Raw genomic sequence first — 26307 nt, 5'->3', positions numbered from 1 at the left:
AAGAAATGAGGAAACATGACCCATAACCAAGACAAAAATCAGTTTCAAGAAAAATAAGATAGTGAAATAACAAAGATAACAAGAAAACTAACAATGACATTTAAAAACTATTAAGTAAATGATATAAAAACTATGAACATAATTAGCAAATAAACAGATAAGACAATCAAATAAAATTTCTTGAGCTGGAAAATGTAATACAGATGCACCTTGACTTATGATGGGATTATGTCCCAATAAACCTACAGTAAGTCTAAAACATCCTAAGTTGAAAATGCATTTAACACCCCCAATAAACCCACAGTAAAGTCAAGAAACTGTAAGTTTATTGTAACTTGGGAACCATCTGTATCTGCAAATAAAGAAAATACACAAGATTTGCTTAACTAGAAAAGATGAATGCATAACAATAGAAAATATCCACAATTAAGTACACAGAAAACAAAAAAGGTCTAAAAATAATGAAAAGAGCTTCAGTGACCTATGGAACACCACCATGATCTAATACACATATTCAGTCATCCCTCAGTATCTGTGGGGACTGGTTCCAGGACTCTCCAAAGATACCACATTTTTCAGATGTTCAAGTTCCTCATATAAAATAGTGTAGCAGTATAGTATTTGCATACAACCTACAAACATCCTCCTGTATACTTTAAATACAGTATACCTAATACAGTGTAATGTGATGTAAATAGTTGTTATACTGTCGTCTCTTAACTTTTTATTTTTATTACTTTTTACTTTTTTAAATTGCTTAATCCCCCAAATATTTTCAATCTGTGATTGGTTACATCTATGGATGCGGAATCCATGGATTCAGAAGCCAGATTGTAAATGTAGTACCAGGAAAAGAAGAGGGGTCTGGGTGTGGTGGTGGATGCCTATAGTCCCAGCTACTTGGCAGGCTGAGGCAGGAGGATCGCTTGAGCCCACGTGTTCAAGGTTGCAATGAGCTATGATTGTACCACTGCACTCCAGCCTAGGCAGCGAAGCAAGACCCTGTCTCTAAAACAAACAAACAAAAAAACCAGAGGGGAAAGAAAAATATTTGAAGAAATGATTGTGAAAAACTCTGCAAATTTTATGTAAGATACCAAACCTGGATCCAAGAAACTAAATTAACCCCAAGTAAAATAAGCAATGAAAACTGCAAGACATATCATAATGAAATTAAATATCAGTAATAAAGAGAACATATTAAAAGCAGTGAGAGACTACAATACCTACACAAGAGCAATAAGAACAAAGTTGATTTCTTGTTGACAACAATACTATCTTTAAAGTGCTCAGGCAAAATCCTAAAACCTACAGTTTTATAATCATCACAAATATCCTTGACACATGAAAGCAAAATAAAATTTTTAGATAAATAAAAGTTGAGAGCCTAAACTCAACTACATCATTAATTTCCTAAAGTGTAAATGGGCTTAATGCACTGACTTAAAGGCAGAAATTGCAGAAAAGGCAGACTGTGGGGAGGAGGAAAACAAGCGCTAACTGTATGTTGTCTATAAGAAACACTATGTATAAAAACACAGATAAAAACTATAAAGATGGGAAAAATATATTATGACAACATAATAAGAAAGCTGTTGCTAAGTTTCATACATAATGTTTTTTAAAAGTTAATTCATCAGGAAAATATAACAAGTGTAAATGTGTATGCAACTAATAAGAGAAGTTCAAAACACATAAGGTAAAAACTGACAACTGAAAGGATGTATAAACATTCATAATTACAGTTGATGATTTCAACACTCACATCTCAGGAAATTGTAGAACAACTGAACTCATGGAGATGGATAGTAGAATGATGGTTACCAGAGGCTGGAGCAAAGTGGGAATGGTTAATAGGTACAAAAACATAGCTGGACAGAATGAATAAGATTTAGTATCTGATAGCAAAACAGGGTGACTATAATAATTTATAGTATGTTTTAAAATAACTAAAAATGTGTAAGTGCAATGTTTATAGCACAAAGAAATGATGTTTGAGGTGATGAATACCCTATTTACCCTGATGTGATTATTACACATTGTATACCTGCTTCAAAATATCTTATATCCCTAAATATATGCACCTACCACATATCTATAAAAATTAAAAACTTAAATAACCCATATATCAAAGAGGAAATCAACAAGTTAGAAAAAGTGCAGCAATAGAAAGATATATGAAAAGCAGAAATTAATGAAAACACATACATACAACTGCAGGAAACATCTAATCTTCCTCAATTATATTTGTGTCTTCTTCTAATGTCTTTTTTTTTTTTTTTTTTTGACACAGAGTCTCGTTCTGTCACCTGGGCTGGAGTGCAGTGGCATGATCTCAGCTCACTGCAACCTCTGCCTCCTGGGCTCAAGCGATTCTCCTGCCTCAGCCTCCTGAGTAGCTGGGATGGCAGGTGACCGCCACAACACCCAGCTAATTTTTTGTATTTTTAGTAGAGATGGGCTTTTGCCATGTTGGCCAGGCTGGTCTCAAACTCCTGACTTCAAGTGATCCGCCCACCTTGGCCTCCCAAGTCAAAGTGTTGGGATTATAGGCGTGAGCCACCGTGCCTAGCCATTTATGTTTTCTTGATTTCATGTGATTAACGATTATACTGATAACCTCCACTCCCCATTGTGACTGCATATTTATTTAAACATTTTGTGCAATTTACACTTTCATCACCAATTTTCTGGAGTTAAGAAAAACTATATAATTCTATAACCAAATGGTCTGGCTCTTAATGCAGTGTAGTGAGGACAGAATATAGGGCTTTGGGTCACTTTATGAAGAGGGGAATTAGGAATGCAGCTCTGTATCATGGTGAAAACTTTGAAGAGCCAATGCCTTCAAAGAAAAGGAGGCAAAAGGGCTTGACTCTCTCTACTGTAGTTTTGGGTTAAAATAATGCCCCAAATTTTGTACCACTGGCCTACTCCCCAATCTCCATCGAGTTGGTTTCAGTAACTACTCGAGTCACCAGAAAATCAATGAATAAATTAATATAGTCATTCTAAACCAGTATTTCTCTGTAGATGACTGGCAATTGCAATAGAGTAGTGGAAGAAAAAACTTTCAATCCAATCTTTACAAAAACCCTACAAAAACAGGTCTGCTGAAATTCGTAACCAACATTATAAAACAGAAGGGAATATTCCACCATGGAATAAGTAAAATTAGTCACAACAGCTTTAGATATCAGAATAATCAAGTGTATTTAATTTTTAATTTGTGTATTATATATTTTGTTTCTATATTATATATTTAATTTATATAATTCAAATTAATTTATTAAAAGATTTTTAAAATCTTCAAAATTATTAAAAACATAAAAAAGAAGATCAAAGGGGAAAATCTAAAATAGGACAGAGAGAATTTCTAGAAATTAAAACATGATCACTAAAATAGAAATTTAACAAATAGGTCAAGTAGCATATTAGACACAGCTGAAAATGATTAAGGAACAAGCCCAAGGAAATTACCCAAAATGCTGCTCAGATTTAAGAGAAGGTCAGAAATTGACCCAAAAAAAAAAAAAAAAAAAAAAAAAGGATAACCTAGCAAAAAAGGCAGAAAACAATAGAATGACAATAATACAAGAAAAATATAACTTATAATCTACAATTCTATAAGTGGAAGATGGACAAAAATAAAGACAATTATAAAACAGAATTTTATCAATAAAATATCTTCATTGAAAGATCTAGCTAAGGATGTGTTATACTGTGAAAAAAGCACATACTCAGAAGGGAGATGAAATATGCAAGAAAGAATGAGGACAGAAAAATAAGATTAAAAGATCTGCTTTCTGGGGTTTTAAATTGCATAGAGGTATAAAAACAAAAATAACATTTTTAGCAATGAGCTACACACAAAAAGAGGAAAATAAATATTTTCTCTAATTAGAAAACACAAATTTTTACTGAAATTTAGTAGGAAGAATTTGAATTTCTTGACTAAAAATCTGGTACTTTTAAGCCCTAATGGGGCAAATAAACCAATGAAAAAGAATCCAGAAAAAGATCCATACACATATGATTGGTGGATTTATGACAATGGTGATACTGCAACACAGTTTTTAAAACAAATACTGTAGGTTCAACTGGGTATCCATATGAGGAAAAAAAACAAATCTTTACTCCTAGCTTATACCACATACACAAAGACACCAACAAAATTATAGATCTAAGTGTGAAAAGTAAAACAGAAAAAAAAATACTCTGTTTTTGACTTCATGGTTGGCAAAAATTTGTAACTAGAACTAAAAAATGGCCAACTTCAATAAAAAAAATTGATGTTAAACTACATTAAAGTTAAGTATGTACGTTCATCAAAAGATACCATTCAAGAATGAAAAGGCAAGCCAGAAAATATTTCCAACATCTTAAAAAGAACTTTTATCCAAAATATAGAAAAAAACTCTTACAAATCAAAAAGTAATTATTTTAAAATGGACAAAATATAGGCACTGCCTAAAAGAAGCAAAATTGCCAAAGGTATTCCAGTTCTCATCAATCAAGAAAAAATGGAAATTAAAACCAAGCTACAGTAACAATACACACCCATTGTAACAGTTAAAATGAAAGAGACTGACAATACCAAATACTGTCAACAATGAGGAACTGGAACTGACATACTACTGTTGAGAAGGTAAAACTGTACAACTACTTCGAAAACATGTTTGGTAGTATCTACCAAAGCTGAATACAGATATGCATGCTCTATAACCTAGCAATTAACACTCCTAGGTCAATTACCCAACAAAAATGCATGTACATATTTACCAAAATACATATATAAAACCCTTCACAGCAAAACTATTTGTGTCCAACCTGGAAATAACTAAATCCTTATTGCTTTTTACAGTAGAAAAGACAAATTGCTGCATATTCATGCAATGTAACATTATACAATAGAAATGAATGAAGTACAAATACTTGCAATGATATGCATGAAACTTTCACAAACATGATATTGAATAAAAGAAAAAAGAGAAGTAGAATAAGGAAGAAAGATTAACAGATAAGGGAGTGAATGAAGAAGTGACTGAAAGGGGGAATGAATAGGCGTACTTCAGAGGAGCTGATAATGTTCTAATTCTTCATCTGGGTAATGATTACATGGGTGTATTCACTTTATAAACACATCTTGAAGTGTATACTTATGTATGTGTTATATATATACATTAAGTATGTGTTATAATTTAAAAAGTACTTATAGGAGTCCAAAAAAGATAATGTATTAAATTAAAAAGTCAATGCATCCATGAAGCTTAGTTTTAATACATATAATAATATGATTAACATATCTTCTGTCATTAAAATTTTCTGTTAACTGCATATTCACACCTGAAACAGGCACATTTGTCTGCTACTACTTTTCCTTTTGTTTACCATGGTCCTGCACATAAACATACTTTCTATACCTCAAACTAAATTTGTTCTTACCTCAGAACATTTGCATTTGCTATTCCCTCTGTCAGAAAGACTCTTCCTCTGCAGTGATGGTCACCTATTATCATTCAAACCTACTAAAAATCATCAGATATTACCTCCTGAGGGAAGCCTTTCTGGCCATCTTATCTAACGTTACCACACACTCACACATCTTGTAACTCTCTATCACATTGTCCTGTTTTATTTTCTTCATAATACCTGCAAAAGCCTCAAATAACACTGTTTACTTTTATTGTCTGTTTTCCTATAATAGAATGGAAATTTGCTGAGAGGGAGGACTTTGTTTTCCTAGTGTCTGGAAAAGTATTGGCACACAGAAAATACTCAGTGAATATTTTTTAAATAAATGAATTAATGTACAAAATATTTTACCAAATAAATTAGTTCAAGTATTTTTCTCTGAAATAAGGTGACTTAAACTATTAATCTGATAATTCTTATGAGATATTATCAGATAAATGTCATAAACATTTTAGCTAATTATACAATATTTTATGTAGCAATAGGCCTAGCTATTTTAGGTTACAAACTTCATTCTGGATAACAATATGAAAAGTGTAACTTTGCCATAAAATTCAGTTAAGATGATATACTTCTTGTAAAGGATTTAGTATATTCTTTGACTTGCAAATTTGTCTTGGAGTTACCCTAAGAAAAAAATTATTTTATATTTGTGGGCCTGGATGTGAGTATGTATAGCCCAGGTAGGTTGATAAGAAGAAGAAATGGAAACAATCTAAATTTCTGAAAATATGGATTATTTACATGAATTATGAAACATGTATAATATGAATGAAGTGGCCATTAAAATACTAAATATTAAGGATGAGAAGAAAATCTAACATTGTAATAAGTGAAAAGAATGGGTTACAAATTAAATTCTGAATAAAACTTTTGCTTTAAATAATATGCATAGAAAAGACTTGATAGGTGTATATAGGATATTAATGGTGTTTATTTCTGAATGGGTGTGATTAATAATGGTTTTAATATTTGCCCTTTGCTATAAATTCTAGCTTTTCCACAGCATGCTTCAATTACTTCTATAAGGGGGCAGACAGAGTGGCTCATGCTTATAATCCCAGCACTCTGAGAGGCCAAGGCAGGAGGACTGCTTGAGAACAGGAGTTTGAGACTACCTTGAGGAACATATCAAGACTCTATTTCTACAAAAAAATAAAAAATAAGTTAGCCAAGCATGGTGGCAGGAGTCTGTAATCCTAGCTACTTGGAATCCTGAGGCAGGAGGATTCCTGGGGCCAAGGACATTGCAATGAACTACAATGGCACCACTGGACTCTAGCCTGGGTGATAAGAGTAAGATTGTCTCAATTAAAATAAAATAAAGACTAACCTCTGCAAAACCAGGAAAACATTTTTTTCTCTCTCTTTTCTCCCACTATTTAACTATTAATTCAAATTCATGTGTTTTTATTAAATAAAAATAAAATTATTTAAATAAAATTCATGTGTACATCTCTGAAGAGACATTATACGTTCCTATTTGTTGAAATACTTTACAGTGGAACTGTTTTGTTAAAAAACTGTGTAAACAGAAAAATGATAAAGACAACTATGCAAAGTGTTTAATATATAGTCTACATTAACTTTTAATTCAAGTAAAAATATGTTTATGATAGAAAAACAAATCTACATGACAACTAATATTAATATAAAATCATTTTTATATAAGCCATTGATGCTACATGCCTAACTATAACTCTTTAATTTTATTTCTTCTTAAGTAAAGAAAAAGTTCCGTTATAAAAGAAAAACGCCCTAGTGGGAATATTAGTTAGAAACCAAGCCTGTAAGGATTTTCTAACTATTTAAACATCTAAAATCTACAAAAAGTGCAATAAATCATACTGATCTACATGAAAGTTTCCAGAAAGTCTTTTTTTTTTTCTCTCTTAAAGACAGGGTCTCACTCTGTTACTCATGGTGGAATGCAGTGGTACAATCATAGCTCACTATAGCCTCTAACTCCAGAGCTCAAGTGATCCTCCTGCCTCAGCCTCCCAAGTAGCTGGAACTACAAACATGCACCACCATGCCCAACTAATTATTTTTTTCTTTGTAGAAAAGGGGTCACATTCTGTTATCCAGGCTAGTCTTGAACTCTTGGGCTCAACCAATCCTCCTAACTTGGCCTCCAAAATTGTCAAATAAGTCTTGATGCATTAAAGACAATTTATAATACTTAAAATAGACTGCTAAAGAATAAAGTTTTTGATTAGTTGAAGCTTATCATTAGCAGTTTTTGTTAGTTAAACCTAAAGACTAGCAATAAAGAAAAGGTAAAATGCCACAAGAAAAATCTACTTAATAGTTACTATTTCCTAAAACAACTCTCCTTTAATACAAATTTGCAAGATAGCTCAATAACAAATTTTATGGACACAAAACAACTGTATGTACTTACGGGTACCTGTGATATTTTAATACATGCATACAATGTGTAATAATCAAATAACGGTATTTGGGATACGCATCACCTCATATATTTATCATTTCTTTGTGTTGGGAGCATTTCAAATCTTCTTAGTATTTTGAAATATAAACTATTGATAACTATAGTCATGCTACTGTCCTATAAAATACTAGAATTTATTATTTATTCTTTTATCTAACTAGGTATTTGTACCCATTAACCAACCTCTCGTTGTGCACTACCCTCTCACCCTTCCTAGCCTCTGGTAACCACCAATCTACTCTACCTCCAAAATATCAACAAGTCTGACTCCCACATATGAGTGAGAACATGAAGTATTTCTCATTCTATGTCTGGGTTATTTCATTTAAAGTAATAACCTCCAGTTCCATCCATGTTGCTACAAATAGCACATTTTCATTCCTTTTAGGGCTGAATAGTATTTCATTGTGTATATATACGTAATAAAAAATATATGTGTGTGTGTATATATATAAAACTTTATTCATTCACCTGTTACTGGATACTTTGGTCAATTTCATATCTTGTCTATTGTGAATAATGCTGCAATGAACATTGAGGACACAAGTATCTCTTTGATATACTATTTCCTCTCCTTTGGATAAATATCCAGTAGTGGGATACTGTTTTCCATAATGGCTGTACTATTTACTTTCCCATCAACAGTGTATGAGTTCCATTTTATCCACATTATTACCAGCATTTGTTATTTTGCTGTCTTTCTGACAACAGCCATTCTAACTGGGGTGAGATGATATCCCATTGTGGTTCTCACTTAAATTTTCCTGATTAGTAATGTTGAGCAATTTTTCATATATATATTTTAGCCATTTGTATGTCTTTTTTTTTAAGAAATGTATCCTGCAACTTGTACTGAAGTTTTATTCCTTTCTCTTGCTTGATTGCTTTGGCCAGGACTTCCAGTACAATGTTGAATGAGAGAGGTGAGAGTGAGTGTCCTCATCTTATTTCAGTTTATCAAGGAAAAGCCTTCAGTTTTTCCCCCATTTGATATAATGATTATCTCAAAAGATTTTTTTAAAAAGTAGTTGACAAAATTTAACATTTCTGCTTGATAAAAACTTTCAAGGAATTAGGCATAGAAGAAATATACCTCAAAACAATAAAAGCCACGTATGACCAATCTACAACTGAGATGATCATATCTTCGTGCTTCATTCTGTTGATGTGATGTATCACATCTATTGATTTGCATATGTTGAACCATCCTTATATCCCTGGGATAAATCCAGCTTAATGATGGTTGCACTGTCTTTTTCATATGTTGTTGGATTTGGTTTGGTAGCATTTTGTTGAGGACTTTTGCATCTATGTTCATCACAGATAGTGACCTGAAGTTTTCTTTTTCTGTTGTGTCCTTGCCTGGTTTTGGTATCAGAGTAGTATTGGCCTCAAAGAATGAGTTAAGGAGACTTCTCTCCTCTTCAAATTTTTGGAATAGTTTGAGAAGGACTGGTGGTGGTTCTTTTTTGTAAGTTTGGAAGAATTCAGCCATAAGCCATCCAGTTCTGGGCTTTTCTTTGTTGAGAAACTTTTTATTACTGATTGAATCTTGTTACTCTTTATTGGTCTGTTGAGGCTTTCCATTTCTTCCTGGTTCAATCTTGATGGGTTGTATGTGTCCAAGTACTTATCCATTTTTTTCTAGGTTTTCCAATTCATTAGCATAATATTTCAACATAGTCTCTAATGATCATTTATATTTCTGTGGTATCAGCTGCAATGTCTCCTTTTACGTTTCTGACTTTGAGTCTTCTGTCTTTTTTCTTAGCTATTCTAGCTAGTGGTTTCTCAATTTTGTGTATCTTACCAAAAACAACTTTTTGTTTTGTTGATCCTTCGTCTTTTTAGTCTCCATTTAAATTAGTTCTGGTCTGATCTTTATAATTTCTTTCCTCTATTAATTTTGGGTTTGGTTTGGTTTGCTTTTCCAGTTCCTTAAGGTCTATCATTAGGTTGTTTATTTGAAATCTTACAACTTTTTTGATGTAGGTATTTATTGCTATAAGCTTCCCTCTTAGGACTGCTTTTGCTGTATCCAATAAGTTTTGGCATGTTGTGTTTCCATTTTAAATTTCCTTCTTAACTTCTTCCTTGACCTCCAATGGTCATTCGGGAGCACGTTAATTTTCTTGTATTAATATCTGTACATTTTCCAAAGTTCCTCTTATTATTGATTTCTACTTTTATTCCATTGTGATACAAAAAGACACTTGATACTATTTCAATTTTTAAACATTTGTTGAGATTGTGTTGTGGCATACTATATTATCTATCCCAGAGACTGTTCCATGTGTTGATGACAAGAATGTATATTCTGCAGTTGTTAGATAAAATAGTCTATAAATGTCTGTTAAGTCCAATTGGTCTATAGTGCAGATTAAGTCTGATGTTTCTTTCCTGATTTTCTATCTAGACGATCTGTCCAATGCTGAAAGTGGGTAAAGTCCCCAACTATAATTGCATTGGGGTCTGTCTCTTTTTAGCTCTACTAATATTTGCTTTATATATCTGGGGCCTCTACTGTTGAGTGTATATATGATTGTTACATACACCCTTTGCTGCATTGATCCCTTTTTTCATTATGTAATTACCTTTTTTGTCTCTTTTTTGTTCTGTAACTTAGTCTATTTTGTCTGGACAATATCAAAATTTTTACAACTGATTTTTAATATTTAAGTGATTAATCAAACACTAGTAAATAAATGAAAATAAAAAATAAAGTAGCTCCCTAAAACACCACAGTATCATTTTATTTTTTATTTATTTTTATTGATTTATCGGTTGATTTTAGAGACAGGGTCTTGCTCTGCCACCCAGACTAGAGTGCAGTGGCACAATTATAGCTCACTGCAGCCTCAAATTCCCAGGCTCAAGCAAGCAATCCTCCCACCTCAACCTCCCTAGTAGCTGGGACTACAGGCGCACACAACCACACTCAGCTAATTATTTAATATTTTTGTATAATGAAGTTAAAAAAAAAAAATATATATATATATATATATATATTTTTTTTTGGTAGGGATGGGGTCTAGCTTTGTTGCTTAGGCTTGTCTTGAACTCCTGGCTTCAAGCAATTTTCCCACCTCAGCCTCCTAAAGGGCTGGGATTACAGGTGTGAGACACCACACCCAGCCCAAGAGAGTTACTTTTAAGAAACAAAGTGAATAGATGTAGAAATTTTAGCTGAAGTCACAGCAAGAATGAAGAGTAAGCATACTTGAATGCATCTCGTGAGTTTTAAAGAAAAGGTGTTTAAACAATAATGTTTAATGTGTATGTTCTATTAATAGTAATACTAAAAAATGTACCCTCAGACAGTAAATAAAAGAAGCATCCTGTATTTCCTTGAGACCCAGCAAAGTTAGACAAGTATTAGTGAGAAAACAATTTACTCAAGTCTTTTTGTAGTTTCTCACTTGAAATTCACAACTACATTTTGTTTCAGAAATACACGCCAAGAAAATTTCCTCTAGAAAATGTACTATTATTTACTATACTTACTTATATACTTACTATACTTACTTACTTACTATTATTTACTTACTAATCTTTCAAACCTGTTCTTTTTGAGGATTTGATCGCAGGTCTGGCCCTTCATTCCTTTCTGAATTGCATAGTTTCAGAACACACATACAAATGAAAACTTCCTGAAACCCATCCTCAGAATCCCAGTTGAGAAGAGGGTCATTCAATTGTTTATTGCTATTGTTGTAAGCTACTATTCATGGAAATCAATGAAAATTTTATGTCTGTTCGTGGGTATTCTAAAAGATTTTTCACTCAACTCAATCACAACTTTAAAATCGTTGCATATGGCATATGTATTAGGTAAAGATAGAAGTATAGGTAGTATTATGTTTATTAAATAAGCAACCACTGACCTATTGTTGGCTTAGCTACATGTAACTCAATGATTCGACATTTTATTAAAATGATTTACCTTAACAAAGTCTCTATCAGTCTTCTCTTTCCATTCTTCTCCAAATACAGTGGAAAAGGATCCTAAAGCTAAAAATAAATAAATAAATAATAGTACATTCAATAAAATGCAATAAATTCCTTTTTTTTTTTTTTTTTTTTTTTTTGAGACAGAGTCTCGCTCTGTCGCCCAGGCTAGAGTGCAGTGGCGCGATCTCGGCTCACTGCACTCACCCTGCCTCCGGGGTTCACAGCATTCTCCTGCCTCAGCCTCCCGAGTAGTTGGGACTACAGGTGCATGCCACAATGCCCGGCTAATGTTTTGTATTTTTAGTAGAGACGGGGTTTCACCGTGTTAGCCAGGATGGTCTCGATCTCCTGACCTCGTGATCTGCCCGTCTCGGCCTCCCAAAGTGCTGGGAATACAGGCGTGAGCCACCGCACCTGGCCAATTCTTTCAATTAATTATTTAATAATAGGTAGGCTTGGAAACACAATAAAACTACATCTTAATATATCTTGTGCACTAAAACTTATTTTATAGTAAATGATAGTCATGATAATTTCTTTTGAAATACACTGTTTCCAGATTTAAAGAAAATTCGTGTTCCTACAAATTAATAATATGGACTCTTTCTCATAATAATCATACAGACAATAAAGAGGCGAAGAGTACTTAAGAGTTACTCCACATTGGCTTTCATTTATACAGAAGAAAAATATTAAAATATCAAATTGAGGTTATTGCTATTAGATTTCCAGGCTATCATTTAAAATTTTCATATTAATTTCAAAAATACTTGCATAATTCACAATTCAAAAAACAGAGAGAGCAAGGCACTCCATGGAAATAATTCCCACAATTCCCATAAATCTCCTTTAAGGAAAATTCTCAGGCCTACATCAAGTTTGTGTTTCTCGATAAAGTTGCTTTATCAACGACTTTATGACTTTTGAAAAGTCAAACCATCTGTTTTCATAAGCTTCTTCTTAATAATACTCTGTCTCTCATCCACATGCGGCCCTTACTTCCCCACCAAAAAACTTAAGGCATATAGATAGTTACATCCTGTATTATTTTTTCTCCTTTATGCTGCTAGCTCAAATTGTCAATATGGGATCAGACTATAAAGCAGTATGATTCAAATGTCTAAGCGGTGATACAATATGTTTTTGCCCTTAAAAATTAAGTAAATTCTGTATCAACTATCACATTAATTTCGTGATGAAAGCTACTGGTTTTAGAAAACAAAAAGAAAATTATACAATGACAACTGTTAAAAGAAAAACTAGTTGTTATGAACATTAATCTTTAAAAAAACAAAACCTTAAGCTTCCTTATTGGATGTGTTATGAGAAGCACAGCAAATTGGTATGTTTTCTCTCATAAGAGATTTATGAACTCTTGGGCAATCTTATTACCCTTTAAGTATGAACCTAATATTGAGTTAAAATTGAGTAAAATAAAGTTTGTGAAGTACTCTGGCTAGAATAAGAATTTTCATCTTAAAAAATATTTAAAAGGGTGAGAAATAACATTTTAAACATAAATTATGTTCACTAATGATTTTACTACTGAAATTAAGGTCATGAGGAAGTAATATAAAGAACAGATACAAATGTTTTGAATAAACAAATTAACTACAGTGACCTCAAAAAGCATTTCATAAAATACCAAATTTATATATAAGTAGCAGCTTAACCAGCAAAATGAAGCCCACACACCACCAAAGGCAGACAAGGTTTTCTTTGTCCTGAAAAAAAAACCTTATAAAAAACTTCCCTGGGGGCCAGGCATGGTGGCTCACACCTATAATCCCAGCACTCTGGGAGGCCAAGGCAGGCAGATCACTTGAGGCCAGGAGTTTGACACACCTGGCCAACATGAGGCCCTGTATCTACTAAAAATATAAAAATTAGGCAGGTGTGGTTGTGCTTGCCTGTAGTCCTAGCTACTTGGGAGGCTAAGGCACGAAACTGCTTGAACCTTGGAGGCGGAGGTTGCAGTGAGCCAAGATTGCACCACTGCATTCCAGCCTGGGGGACAGAGCAAGATTCTGTCTCTAAAAAAAAAACTCCAAAAAACAAACAAACAAAAAAACCCAAAAAAAACCCACCAAGCAAATAACATCCCTGGGAAAAGAATACAGGGTAGAAACATAAAATTGAAAAATGAAATTTCTTATCACATAGAATTTTTATTATACTTCTTCAAACACACAAAATACGTAAATATTCTACTTTCTAAAAGAAGTGGCATCTACATTTCTCTCTCAATTAAAATCTCATGCCCTAAAAATCAAATTGAAGCCTCTCAAAGTCTAACCAAATAAAATATATCTATAACCTTCAAACTCCAAAGAGAATTATTTTTATCATGTAAAACTATTGTTTGAAATATAAGCTCTTCATAAAGTCCCTACGTACTCTGGAACTAAACTTTCTGTGACTTTGAATGACAGAAACTATACCCAAATGGCACTTGCTAAATTAATGCTGTTTAGCATTATTATACTACATAATAATTTAGTCTTTTAAACAAAATGCCTGAAGAATGCATGAAGAAAAATTAGGTCGAAAGAAGGTCTTGTCTTAGTGCACCCAAACTGGTAAGAATACTTCTATCATATACCCAACTTAAATTATTTACATGTAATTCTATTCAATGATTAAATGTTAAGACTTAAAATTATTCTGATTTGAGAATATAAATTCTTTTCAAAGGCTTCATTTTAAGGTTTCTAAAAAATGTGAAACAATTTTCAACTCCATTCTACATTAAATGCTGAAAGTTGTATTTGGAAGCTCAAAATAAAATAATGGAAATCAAAGAATATAAAAGTGATGTGAAAAGCCATCAAATTTATATCTTCAAAATTATGACAAAAACTGAGAAGCAAGCATCTTTCTTCCCCCATCCCCACCCATGTAACTAAGAATAGTTTTGGACAAGTTAAGAAACTAATTTTCACTTTTATTTAATTTTAAAATCATTTTCAATATAAAATATGTGCCAAATTTCAAAGAATCCTACCTAGATAATCCCAAATAAAACACTACTTGACCCAAATCAAATTGAAGAAAAATAAATTATTTTGCTGTCTCGCTATTTAAAAAACAAAAAAGTCATAAAATTTTACAACAGGTTTTCTCAAAGACTCTGCTACTGTGCTATATATATAATTTCCTAAAAGATAAAATACTTTCAATGTATGTCAATACCTTACACTGGAATAGGATATACTTCTAGCAAAAAATGGCGTTGGAATTGGGGAGAGTCTGAAAGCAAGAAATAATTTTATACCAATAACTTCAGCTAACACAGATATTTTACAAAAGAGAAACTGAGCAGGGAAAGATTTCAAAATATTATTTCTACATCTGTATTAAACTGCAAGAGAAAACTGAGTAATCTGATCTGTGTGGTAATCTAGCCTGAATAAGAGATAATTTCAGAAGAGATAAATAAATTGATTTATCAAAACCCACAACTAGCAAATCCTACAAGTAAAAATGATATGAAGCCTTTGATAAGCCTTACTTTGATGATTTAGAAGGCAAATTTTCAAATGCATTGACCTAAAATATTTTAGTTAAAAATTATAGCCACACATTAGCAGAAATAGACTTCAGAAAACAATTTCTTCCAGATTCTAGTTTTCTTTGTCAAAATCTTGTAGCAAGTAATCATCTCAACTCAGGAAACCTATATATTACTCCAACTTAAAAACCAGGACTTTTACTTCAAAAACACTGAGACAAAATTACTATTTAAATATTTAAGGTTAAAAATCCCCCAAACATTCATTATCTTAAATAATGCATTTAATATAAAAAGACAGAATAAAGAATGCTGTTATGTTAACAAACAAACAAAAACTTTTACAGAATAATTATATAATACATTCAGCTTAAAACTTACTGTCATCAAACACCCCAGCATTAGCAAGTAGTAAAGTGATGATTTTAGGATCTTTTTCAAGTTGCATGACGTGCTTGCTTTCATTTGATAGGAGAGTGCATACATTAATAGCAAAGTCCACTTCATTTGGGAGTCCAGATAACAGTGAAAGCACCAATTTATTATAATCATTTGGCGAATTAAAGTCCATAGACAGCCCATAACTTTGACGCAGATAATCTAACACAGAAAAAAAAAATACCTTAAGTATATCAAAGATCAGTTACCTCTATGGTGAATATCTCTTTAATACAGAACACAGCTTTATTTTATATATATATATAAAACATAAACTGATTAGACTTTCAAAACTTCTTAGGTTTACTAATTATTAAAATTACATTATTGAAAAGGTAATAAAATACCAAAACGTACATACCATTTCGCCATCATTGCCAAAATATTTTTGAATCAGTATTTTAATTGACCTGTCTTCACTTTTTTTATTTTCTGAGACATGTCTGGCTCTGTTGCCCAGGATGGAGTGCAATGTCGTGATCATAGCTCACTGCAGCCTCAATCTCCCAGGCTCAAGTGACCCTCCCACCTCAGCCTCCTGAGTAGCTAGGACTACAGGAAGGCGCCACTATGCCCAACTAATTTTATTTTTAGTAGAGACAGATCTCCCTATGTTGCCCAGGCTGGTCTCAATCTACTGAGTTTACGCAATCCTCCTGCTGTGGCCTCCCAAAGTGCTGCATTACATGCATGAGCCCTGTGCCCAGACTAACCTACACTTTTTACTATTGCATTTCAAAGGACTTGTTCCAAATTACTGCAATATCATTAACATAGTAAAACCCATGCTAATTTTAGTTCTACAGTTCTAAGTTTTGACAGATGTATAGTTTAAATCATCACAGTCAAGACACGAGTATTTCTATCACTACAAAAAGTTTCTCACGCTCAATTCCATCCCCTACCACTAGGTACTACAAATTTCCTTTCCTATCATTTTATTTCAAACTGCCAAATAAGTGGAATCACACAATATAGTCTTTTGTTGTCTGGTTTCTTTTATTTAGCAAAGTGCTCTTGAGATTCATATCCCCGTTGATGTGTGCATCAGTAGTCCATACCTTTTTAAATGCAGTTTGTTTATCCATTCCTTAGTTGAGGGACATTTAGATTGTTTCCAATTATTGGTGAGTACTAATAAATCTCCCTATAAACACAGACAGAATTTTGTGGGGACATATTTTTTTCATTTCTCTTGCATAAATACCTAGAAGTGGGATTACTGGGTCACACATAAATGTATCCTTAACTCTGTAAGAAACTGTGAAACTGTTTTCCAAAGTGGCTGTAACATCTTGCATTTCCATCAGCAATATACAGAGTTCCTATTGCTCTCCATCTTGGCCAGCACTTAATATTGTCAGTTCTAAATATTCTAAATGAGTCCTTTGTTTTATATTTGCTTTGCGCATAATTTCTCCCTGTCAGTGGCTTATCTTTTCATTTTCTTAAGTGTCTTTAAACAGAAATTTTAATTTTGATGAAGTCTGAGTTATAAATATTTACTTTTATGGTTCCTGCTTTTGTGTCCTAAGAAATCTTTGCCTAAACCAAAGCAACTAAGATTTTCCACAGGAGAATTAATTTAAAACATTTAAAAAACTTTGAAGATGGGAAAAAGTGGGCTTACAGAAACTAAGATACTATATAATCATAATTCACATACATAAAAAAGTTGTATTTTTAGAAATAACTGAATCCTAACGGGGGTAGTTTAGACCTTGGCAACTATGTCCTGAGACAAATATCACAAGTACATTGTTTCAAATAAAGCTGTAACAAGTTTAAGGGAAAAGGCAAAAAACTAAAATTTAAACATTTAAGATGATTTCAGGCTGGGCATGGTGGCTCATGCCTATAATCCTAACACTTTGGGAGGCTGAGGCAGGAAGATCACAAGGCCAGGAGTTCAAGACCAGTCTGGGCAATATAATGAGATGCTGTCTCTACCAAAAATTTAACAATTTGTTAGTTGTAGTGGTGTGTGCTGTAATCCTAGCTGTTTGGGAGGCTGAGCTGGGAGGATTGCTTGAGTCCAGGAGGTCAAGGTTCCAGTGAGCTACAGTTAAGCTACTGCACTTCAGCCTGCGCTACTGAGTGAGACCTATCTCTTAACAACAATATGGAAAGAATATTTCAGAAATATCTGAATATTTTAAAAGTTAAAACACACACACACACACACACACACATACAATCTCTTTAAGTAGGGTGCAAGTAGAAATCTACTGTCACAACACACCACAGAAGAAAATTATGTAAGTAAAGAATTTCATTTTGAAATGCGGACAGTTGAAGAGACACACCTCTTCAATTCTAAACTATTCTAGGAGTGTCTCCAACACAATGAAGAAATTCTACAACACAGTTATTAATGGCTATGACACAGATTCTTTACAACATTTAAAGCTGGACAATAAGAATATATTGTTCACTTTTGATAATCCTTATAAATGAAATTTCTCATAAGTAACATCAAATAAATATCTGGAGAAAAAGTAATGAAACTTCTATGAATATAGGAGCAGACTTTCATATTCTATACTGCAAACTGGATTGATGATAAGCCAAGTCTTAGCAACAATTAATTTATATTTTTTAGATTCCACATAGCTTTCAGGTAAATCTGAACAGAAAAAAATGTGGAACCCATATTCCTTATCTGTCACAGTCCTGAAGTTTATGTGTTTTCAATATGATCTTAGAATTGTTCTATTTCCTACTGTAAAATGACAGATACTCCATTCAATATATCCTTACCTGAATGACTTTGTCAAAGACATCTTCAATTAGAGTAAGATAAATAAACATAACAATTATGAAATATCCTTTAATTATATTTAAACATTTAGTAGTAAAGTGATGATTTTAGGATCTTTTTCAAGTTGCATGACGTGCTTGCTTTCATTTGATAGGAGACTGCATACATTAATAGCAAAGTCCACTTCATTTGGGAGTCCAGATAACAGTGAAAGCCCCAATTTATTATAATTATTTGGCGAATTAAAGATTCCTAAGATAATTATGTAGGAGAAAATGCTTACAAAATGTTAAGATCCTCCTTTCATTCCCTCAAAGAGATACGGTTGAGTAGCTATAATTTTATAACCGGAATGAGGTGGGAAGTTTATTATTTTTTTTGAGATAGAGTTTCACTGTGTCGCCCAGGCTACTGGAGTGCTGTGGATTTCGGCTCACTACCACCTCTGCCTCCTGGGTTCAAGCAATTCTCCTGCCTCAGCCTCCCGAGTAGTTGGGATTGCAGGCATGCAACACCACACCCGGCTAATTTTTGTATTTTTAGTAGAAACAGGGTTTCACCATGTTGGCCAGGCTGGTCTCAAACTCCTGACCTCAGGTGATCCAACAGCCTCAGTCTCTCAAAGTGCTAGAATTACAGGTGTGAGCCACCGTGCCCATCCATATTTTCAACATTCTTGATTTAAAGTTTATACAAGTGGGTCACTACTGACAAATTTAATCTGAGGCAGTCAATTCTCTTTGTTTTCAATTTAGAAGAAAGGGAGATTTGTTCCTGGAATGTTGTTTATGTACACTGTAGAAATTCTATGATATATTCTGTCCATATACATTGGCAGTGATTGTTGTAGTCCAAATGTCTGTTAGAATATGTAACACTTAAAGAAAATCTTTACTCAAATACAGTTAATAAAAAATTTTTATATCTTCCTGCATGAAACCCAAAATTTAAGTACCAAAAATGCATATGGACCAGGTACTTGGCTTCACTTTATTAAAATGATTGAGTTGGATTAAATAATAATAATAATAATAATAATCCACCCAATAATTCTGTAGAAATGATTGTACCCAATCAATACGAAGGAAAAAAAGAGAAAGAAGGAAACCAAAATATTAGGTATGCAATGTCAAAAACAGTATGAAATGCAAATGAATAATAAAACCACTATGTATGGATGCCAATATTGAAGAATCTTAAAGCTTAAAGCAAAATCCATAATTTTTTTTTGCCATTTAGTTATTGGCCAAAAGTAGTCAATATCCTCAAAGGCAAATTCAGGTCCACATTCTATCAGTGTACGATGTTCTATATTCTAGCACTACTAACCACTGAAATTTATTATACTACCACTCAAAATATTTTAGAACAGCTTTTCTTAATGTTAACCATAAAAGTACCTCTGGATAAATACATTTATCTAAAGCTACAAGGGGAATAAGGCTGTACGACCAAAGATGTAAACACAAATCTTCTCAAAGTTCTAAATAAATTTATTTAAATATTCTCAATCTATCATTAGATAATTTCATTTTGGTGGGTTTTTTTTTTTAGAACACATGCGCGCGCACACACACACACGGGGCTTACTCTATTTTCCTTAATAACACATTAAAAGAAAAATGAGTTAATGACTTATTTGCTTCATATGTTGATAATCATGTCAATTTTTAGAATACTGTCATGATGTTGCTATGGCTCTTTCTAGAAAAATATAAAGTATAAATGCTGCCCTGAAATTCTACTCCTTTTCAGTTTGAATTAGATATTCTGTAAATTGATGTTCCCCATCAGTTCCCAGTTTCTTCCTCTTCATGAATCTCCAATCCTGACTTTGTTAAACATGTTACATATAAATCATAACTGTTTAGATTCTCTTAAAACAAATCAGACATATAATAGCATATCAGAAAGGGGCTGTTATAACAACAGGTTAAGCAATTCTGGCATTCCTTTAACCTGTGTAGCTGTATCAGTAACTTTCATTATAGGCTTCCGAAATACCAAAAATATTTCACATGATCCTTCTTAAAGCAGATCAATAGAAAATGGGAAAAAAAAACAGATTCAGGGGAAAAATCTATTTTAAACAAGACCAAACATAGAAAAGTGTTTGTTTGGGAACAGTAGTAGCAGACACCAAACTCTATTTAAGATACAAGGATTAATAGCTCTGCTGTTATTGTAATACACAGATCACACAGAGTTGTAAGTTGAAAATGATCTTTAAAGGTCATTAGTACAACATCTCATTCGATGTAGGAATACCTTTTATAACATCCTTGAATTAGATAATAGTCATTAGCTCTTTTTAGAAACAAGCAGCATATCACCTAACAAGTCACCCCATTTTATCTTATCAGCATAAACTATTAGCAAGCATTTCTAAAGGTGACTTAAAATATTCTCCTTTACTCTTGGTTCGTGCAGTAAAAACTATTCATTAAAAACAAAGCTAGGTTTGGTTGGCACTCCCTGCTTCACTCCTACCCCAATTATACAAAAGCATCAGATGAAGCCTCTTCTAATGGAGATCACAGATTCTAAAAGAAGATTCTATTTCTTTAGTCATTACTGATTAGGGAAGAAATACGAAGTCAAATTCAACTTTTAAGAAACTATGAAAATAGACAATGCAAAAAAAAAAAAAAAAAGTGGATGATATTGATGATAGTCCACAAATGAGACAGCATAAATCCAAGGACAACCTGTAAGAGTACAGAACTAGTACCAGTAAATAGTAATAATAATAAATATTTAGAATAATTGTAATTTTTATAAAGAACATAGCTTAAAAAAAAGTATCTCTTTTTTTTTTTTAGGCCAAATATTAGTGAATGGAAAAACAAAGATGTCTATCTCCTTAGACCTCTCTTCCTAGCCATCACAGTCCTGACCTCCAGAGGCACTGAAAACTGGAGCCCCTGTCTACTCCACTCAAGAAAGTATCAACACTCGGATTGGTTTTTATCCAATTTGAGTCCAGCTTTTTTCAAGCTGTGGATTCCTCTATAACCATTACAAGAATGACAAGTGAAAAAAAGTCTTCCTGGTACCATGGGCACGAAAATAGAATAATTAGAAACATTTCTGAGAATTCTGATGCTGGAAATCCCATTAATGTTAGAAAATCTAATAGACTCTATAAGAAAATTCTTGGTCTCCTGATTCCTAACAGGATATTCCTCTTCTTATTTTAGTGACTATTTAGTATAAACTGATCATAAGTCAGAGCAATAAGGAAAAATCATTACTTGAAACTGAAAGTGTTTTATAACTAAAAATTCCTGCCACTAAAATTCTCAAGCAACCTGTGATAGAAAGGGCTCTGATACCAATTAGATGTCAATCTTTGAAAGCTGCATTACCTTAAGGCCTTAAGTGTTCTCATGTGCAAAGGAAGGGACTAACTCATTGGATGATGTCTATTTTCCTAATTCAAAACTGCGGACCTATATCCTGTTAATTTGCAGTGATATTTACCTGACACACTGTGTTGCTGGTAATTGTAGGAAGATGGAATTGCACCAATAGGAAGCTGTGGCTTTGGATTGCCTGGTGGTACCTCATCATCATCCTCCCCAAAATGATGAACTTTCTCGTACTTTTCTAGGTAACTAAAACAGAAAAACAGCACAGCAAACATTTAAAAATAGATTTATTATCTTATTTTTAACTCTCACTACGTATGTTTTCCTTTTCTAAACAATAATCTAAAAAAATTAATAAAAATACCATAAACCTCTTATATTAGAACAGTAACTTCAGTTTAGAGCAAGATAAACTGCAGATAAACACAATGCAATGGTTCTAAAAGTATTTTTATATTTTCAGAAAAGACCACACCACTACTCAAGTAACAATACAAAAATAGAGCATATCAGATGAAAACTACATGTAGATGAACAATACCTTTATTTATTTGTAAAAATTATATATGGTCATTACAAAAACCAATGTGAAAATTAGAAGATTCTCTAACCCCTGACCTCTACAAATTCACTTATCAGCAATAACAACAGGCTCATGTGCAAACCTGATTATATTTTCTGAGAATATCTTTATTTAATAATATATTTTAGAGGTCTAAATATACCAACACATACTGTACTACCTCATTCTTTTGTAACAGCTATACAGTATTTGATCCTATTGATACATTAGAATTCAAATAGTTCTCTAGCAATACATTTAGGGTATTTTCAGTTCTGTTTTTTTGGTAATAAACTTAATCCATACACTTGTTTTATATTTTCTCTTAATAGGTATTAGAAAGGTATGCTCATTTTAGACATCAATATGGCCAAACTGCAATCTAAAAGTAGTATGCCTAATACATTTTGACCAATTTATAAGACAGTGTATCCCCCCACTGTACCACCATTACTGAGTATAATCAATCTTAACTAGGATTAAATTTTCAAATTCATAATACCTCATCATCTACCAGTTTATAGTAAGATTCCCAAGTAAGATGTGATTTTAAAACAGGGAAACAATTAGTCGAAACCATGTCAAACACAACACTAACATAGCTGTTACTATACTTCACAGGTAAGGAGTTAAACAGATTGATATACACTAACTTATATGTACCAAAGAAAAGTTCTACATGTGATTATTTTACAGATCAATCCTTTTAGCATTCCCAATCTAGGCAGGCGCTGAGTCCATTTGGAGCTACTTTAAAAGCTCGGCAGCTACCTACCCTCTGCTTTTTTAAGACAGCTGAGGTAGGGGAGGTGGGCATCAATGAAGATGTAAGATTATCCTGGAAGTATTATTTTTAGTACTAAACCTTAAATTTCAAGGAGGGATGAATGGAAGCTATAATTTTATAAATATAAAAATTAATGGCATGAAAAATCATTATCATTCCTCATTTTCCCCTTCCAGCTTTACAAGGCACGATAATTCACATCCTTGAACCTGGAAAAGAATTAAACTGTCCCTTTCCATTACTTCCAAGTTCCCCACATAAGCCTAATTTGAGCAAGAAACTCTTTCCTAGCAGGTAGCTTGATAGATAATGAATCCAATATTTTTCTTTATGGTTGTAGATAAAACATACTGAAGCCGAGACATACACACAGATATAACTGAGCACTGAAAATGGTAGGCAAGTGTACCCATTTCAACCTGACTGTGAGTATGTCCCTTGCAGATAGAATTTACAGTCTAAAAACATAAAACAGAACAAAAAGATGATTAAAAGGGGGCAGTCCTTCTCTAGTATAAACCCACAACGAACTTAAATAGGTAAATGAATCAAGCCCATTCTTTTTAAATTGCTAAAGCAGGTATCACAGAAAGAAAAAATATATATAAATGTAGACATAAACAGTACACTGGAAACACAGCTGCTCAAAATTTATGTGGTATCTTTTCTGCAAATGAAGGGTAATATATGTCACATAAAATCACTTGGATAATAGTATTCATAGAGGTATTTTAGATAGTACAATCTTTTAGAATTGTTTGAACTCATTGTGGAACGGTTAAAACAGACTACAGATAAATAATCTTTATGAAATAATTGTTATCTAATCAAAATAACAATGAAGATTTAGAATTTTAAAATCAAAATCCTATCACTAAATAACAGGTTTAGGATGCTCTTCATAAGTTATCATTCAGTACAGTAGATTTAAAATTTACATGTTTTTCAGGGCGGGTGCAGTGGCTCACACCTGTAATCCCAGTACTTTGGGAGATGAGGCAAGCATATCTCTTGAGGCCAAGAGTTCGAGGCCAGCCTGGCCAACATGGCAAAATGCCACCTCTACTAAAAAATACAAAAATTAGCCAGACGTGGTAGCGCACGCCTCTAATCCCAGATACTCAGGTGGCTGAAGTACAAGAATTGTTTGAACCTGGGAGGCCGGGTTGCAGTGAGCCAAGATTGCGCTACTGCACTCCAGCTGCCTGGGCGATAGGGCAAAGACTTCGTCTCAAAACACACACACACACACACACACACACACTTTTCATAACAGCCGGGAGATAAAACAACATTGTTAGTAAAGAAAGGTTATAAACAGGAACTCGTCCCTTCCAAAACACCCAAAATGGAACATAAGAGATGTGGAGTGAACTGACAACACTATATACTCATCATAAACCATATATATTATTATATACATAAAACCCTATATAATGCAAAGTTTCATTAGGTTTTAAAAATACATCATTTCTGGTCCCTTGTAATAATCTAACAGTATTCTTCCAAGCAGATTCTTTGCACAATTCCAATCCCCAGAAATTTATGATTTAGGCTGTTATGATTTTGAAATTTTTATTTCCCTGGCTTGAAGGCCAGTACTTGTTCTCACTGTCATTATTAAATATTTCCAAATGAGATGCAAAAAGATTTTGGCACCCTCTCAATAAATACGCACAAAGTTGGTTTTCTTGATTTTTCAGTTATACTTCTAAAAACTAAAAAGTATTAACCAACTAGAGAACACAGCTAAAACACAAAGTTACATTTCAAAGTGCAAGTGTTCTGGTTTCATTCTCTAACATGACCTTGAGTTTACACATCAACAGATCTACTGTATTCACCCATTAAACTACAAATGCTAGACTGCACATTTCTTTCTCTTTCTCCTCAAAAATCGACGACATAACTTTGAACAGTTAACATATTATTCAAAAAAGTATTTGCTGAGCTCCTATAGTAACCTGCCAGTACATTACATATTTAACTCAAAACTAGTGAAATATTGTAATCCAGAAAAAGTTTAAATGTGACCAATACAATGGGGGAAAAAGAGTCCATTCAAAACAGCATCAAATAATATGAGCACTACTATAGTGACTGTGGGGAAATTTAACGTATCTCTTATAATATCTGACAGATTAAGTAGACAAAAAAATAAATTAGGTCACAGAAGACTTGAATATCATCACCAAGATGATATTGGACACATAATGACTTCCTTTTAGAATCTTAATGGAAATTTTAAAACTGATCATATATCAATTCACACAGAAAACTACAATAAATTTAAGATTACATGTTGTATAGGGCACATTTTCTAACCACAATGCAATTCAAGAAATTTCTTTCTTAGAAGAAATCAAATTCTTGTAAAATTAGAACTAACTTTTTCTTATGCGAAATTCCAAACCCATATGCAAAAGTACAGAAACTAACATAAGAGTATCTATCAATAGATATCAATTTACGGTCAATCTTGTTTTATTACAACCACAGTTACCCATCTTGACAACCAAATCTCTCCCAGATTTTTTTAAAGCAATTCTCAGATATTATATAACATCATCTGTAAATATTTTGGTAGAATACTTAGAAACTAAAACTGTAACAACCACCACCACCACCAATCAAGAAAACTCTTGACTACTCTTGGATAAAGGAAAAAAAATTAACTCTATGACAGAAACACTTCCATATTAACAAAACCTTTTGAAACGTTACAAAAAAAAGATGACAGGGCAAGGACTCATATTTACTTCTTCCTTTAAACCCAATTACAATAAACTTTAGAGAGAAAAATGAAGAGATATTAGCATAATTTCTCAGTTAAAAACTTTTATAAATTCTGATAAATTTAAAGCAACTTCAAGGATCCACAAGGCCAACTTGCAAAGCACATCTTGAGAGAGTAATATGGTCTGGTGGATCGTAGGCCGATACACTTAAAAAGGCAAGTTCAATTTGGATTTCCCTTAGCTCCTGGGGAGCTACAG

At 32.9% G+C, this 26307-nt stretch overlaps 1 protein-coding gene across 1 annotated transcript in view; it reads right to left on the bottom strand.

Moving 5' to 3' along the window:
* The window catches only part of ARID2 (AT-rich interaction domain 2), a 188494-nt gene that overhangs the window by 75727 nt on the left and 86460 nt on the right, over nt 1-26307 (bottom strand). The window contains exons 4-6 of the mRNA XM_050746848.1: nt 22075-22208; nt 15774-15992; nt 11874-11941 (exon numbers count right to left, since the gene is read on the bottom strand). Coding sequence (XP_050602805.1) covers nt 11874-11941; nt 15774-15992; nt 22075-22208 — 421 coding nt within the window. The remainder of the gene's footprint in view (nt 1-11873; nt 11942-15773; nt 15993-22074; nt 22209-26307) is intronic.

Source organism: Macaca thibetana, chromosome 11 (assembly GCF_024542745.1).
Source record: "Macaca thibetana thibetana isolate TM-01 chromosome 11, ASM2454274v1, whole genome shotgun sequence".
NCBI classification, from domain to species: domain Eukaryota; kingdom Metazoa; phylum Chordata; class Mammalia; order Primates; family Cercopithecidae; genus Macaca; species Macaca thibetana.
Note: the sequence above shows the minus strand (reverse complement) of the source record. Positions and strands in the feature narration are given on the sequence as shown.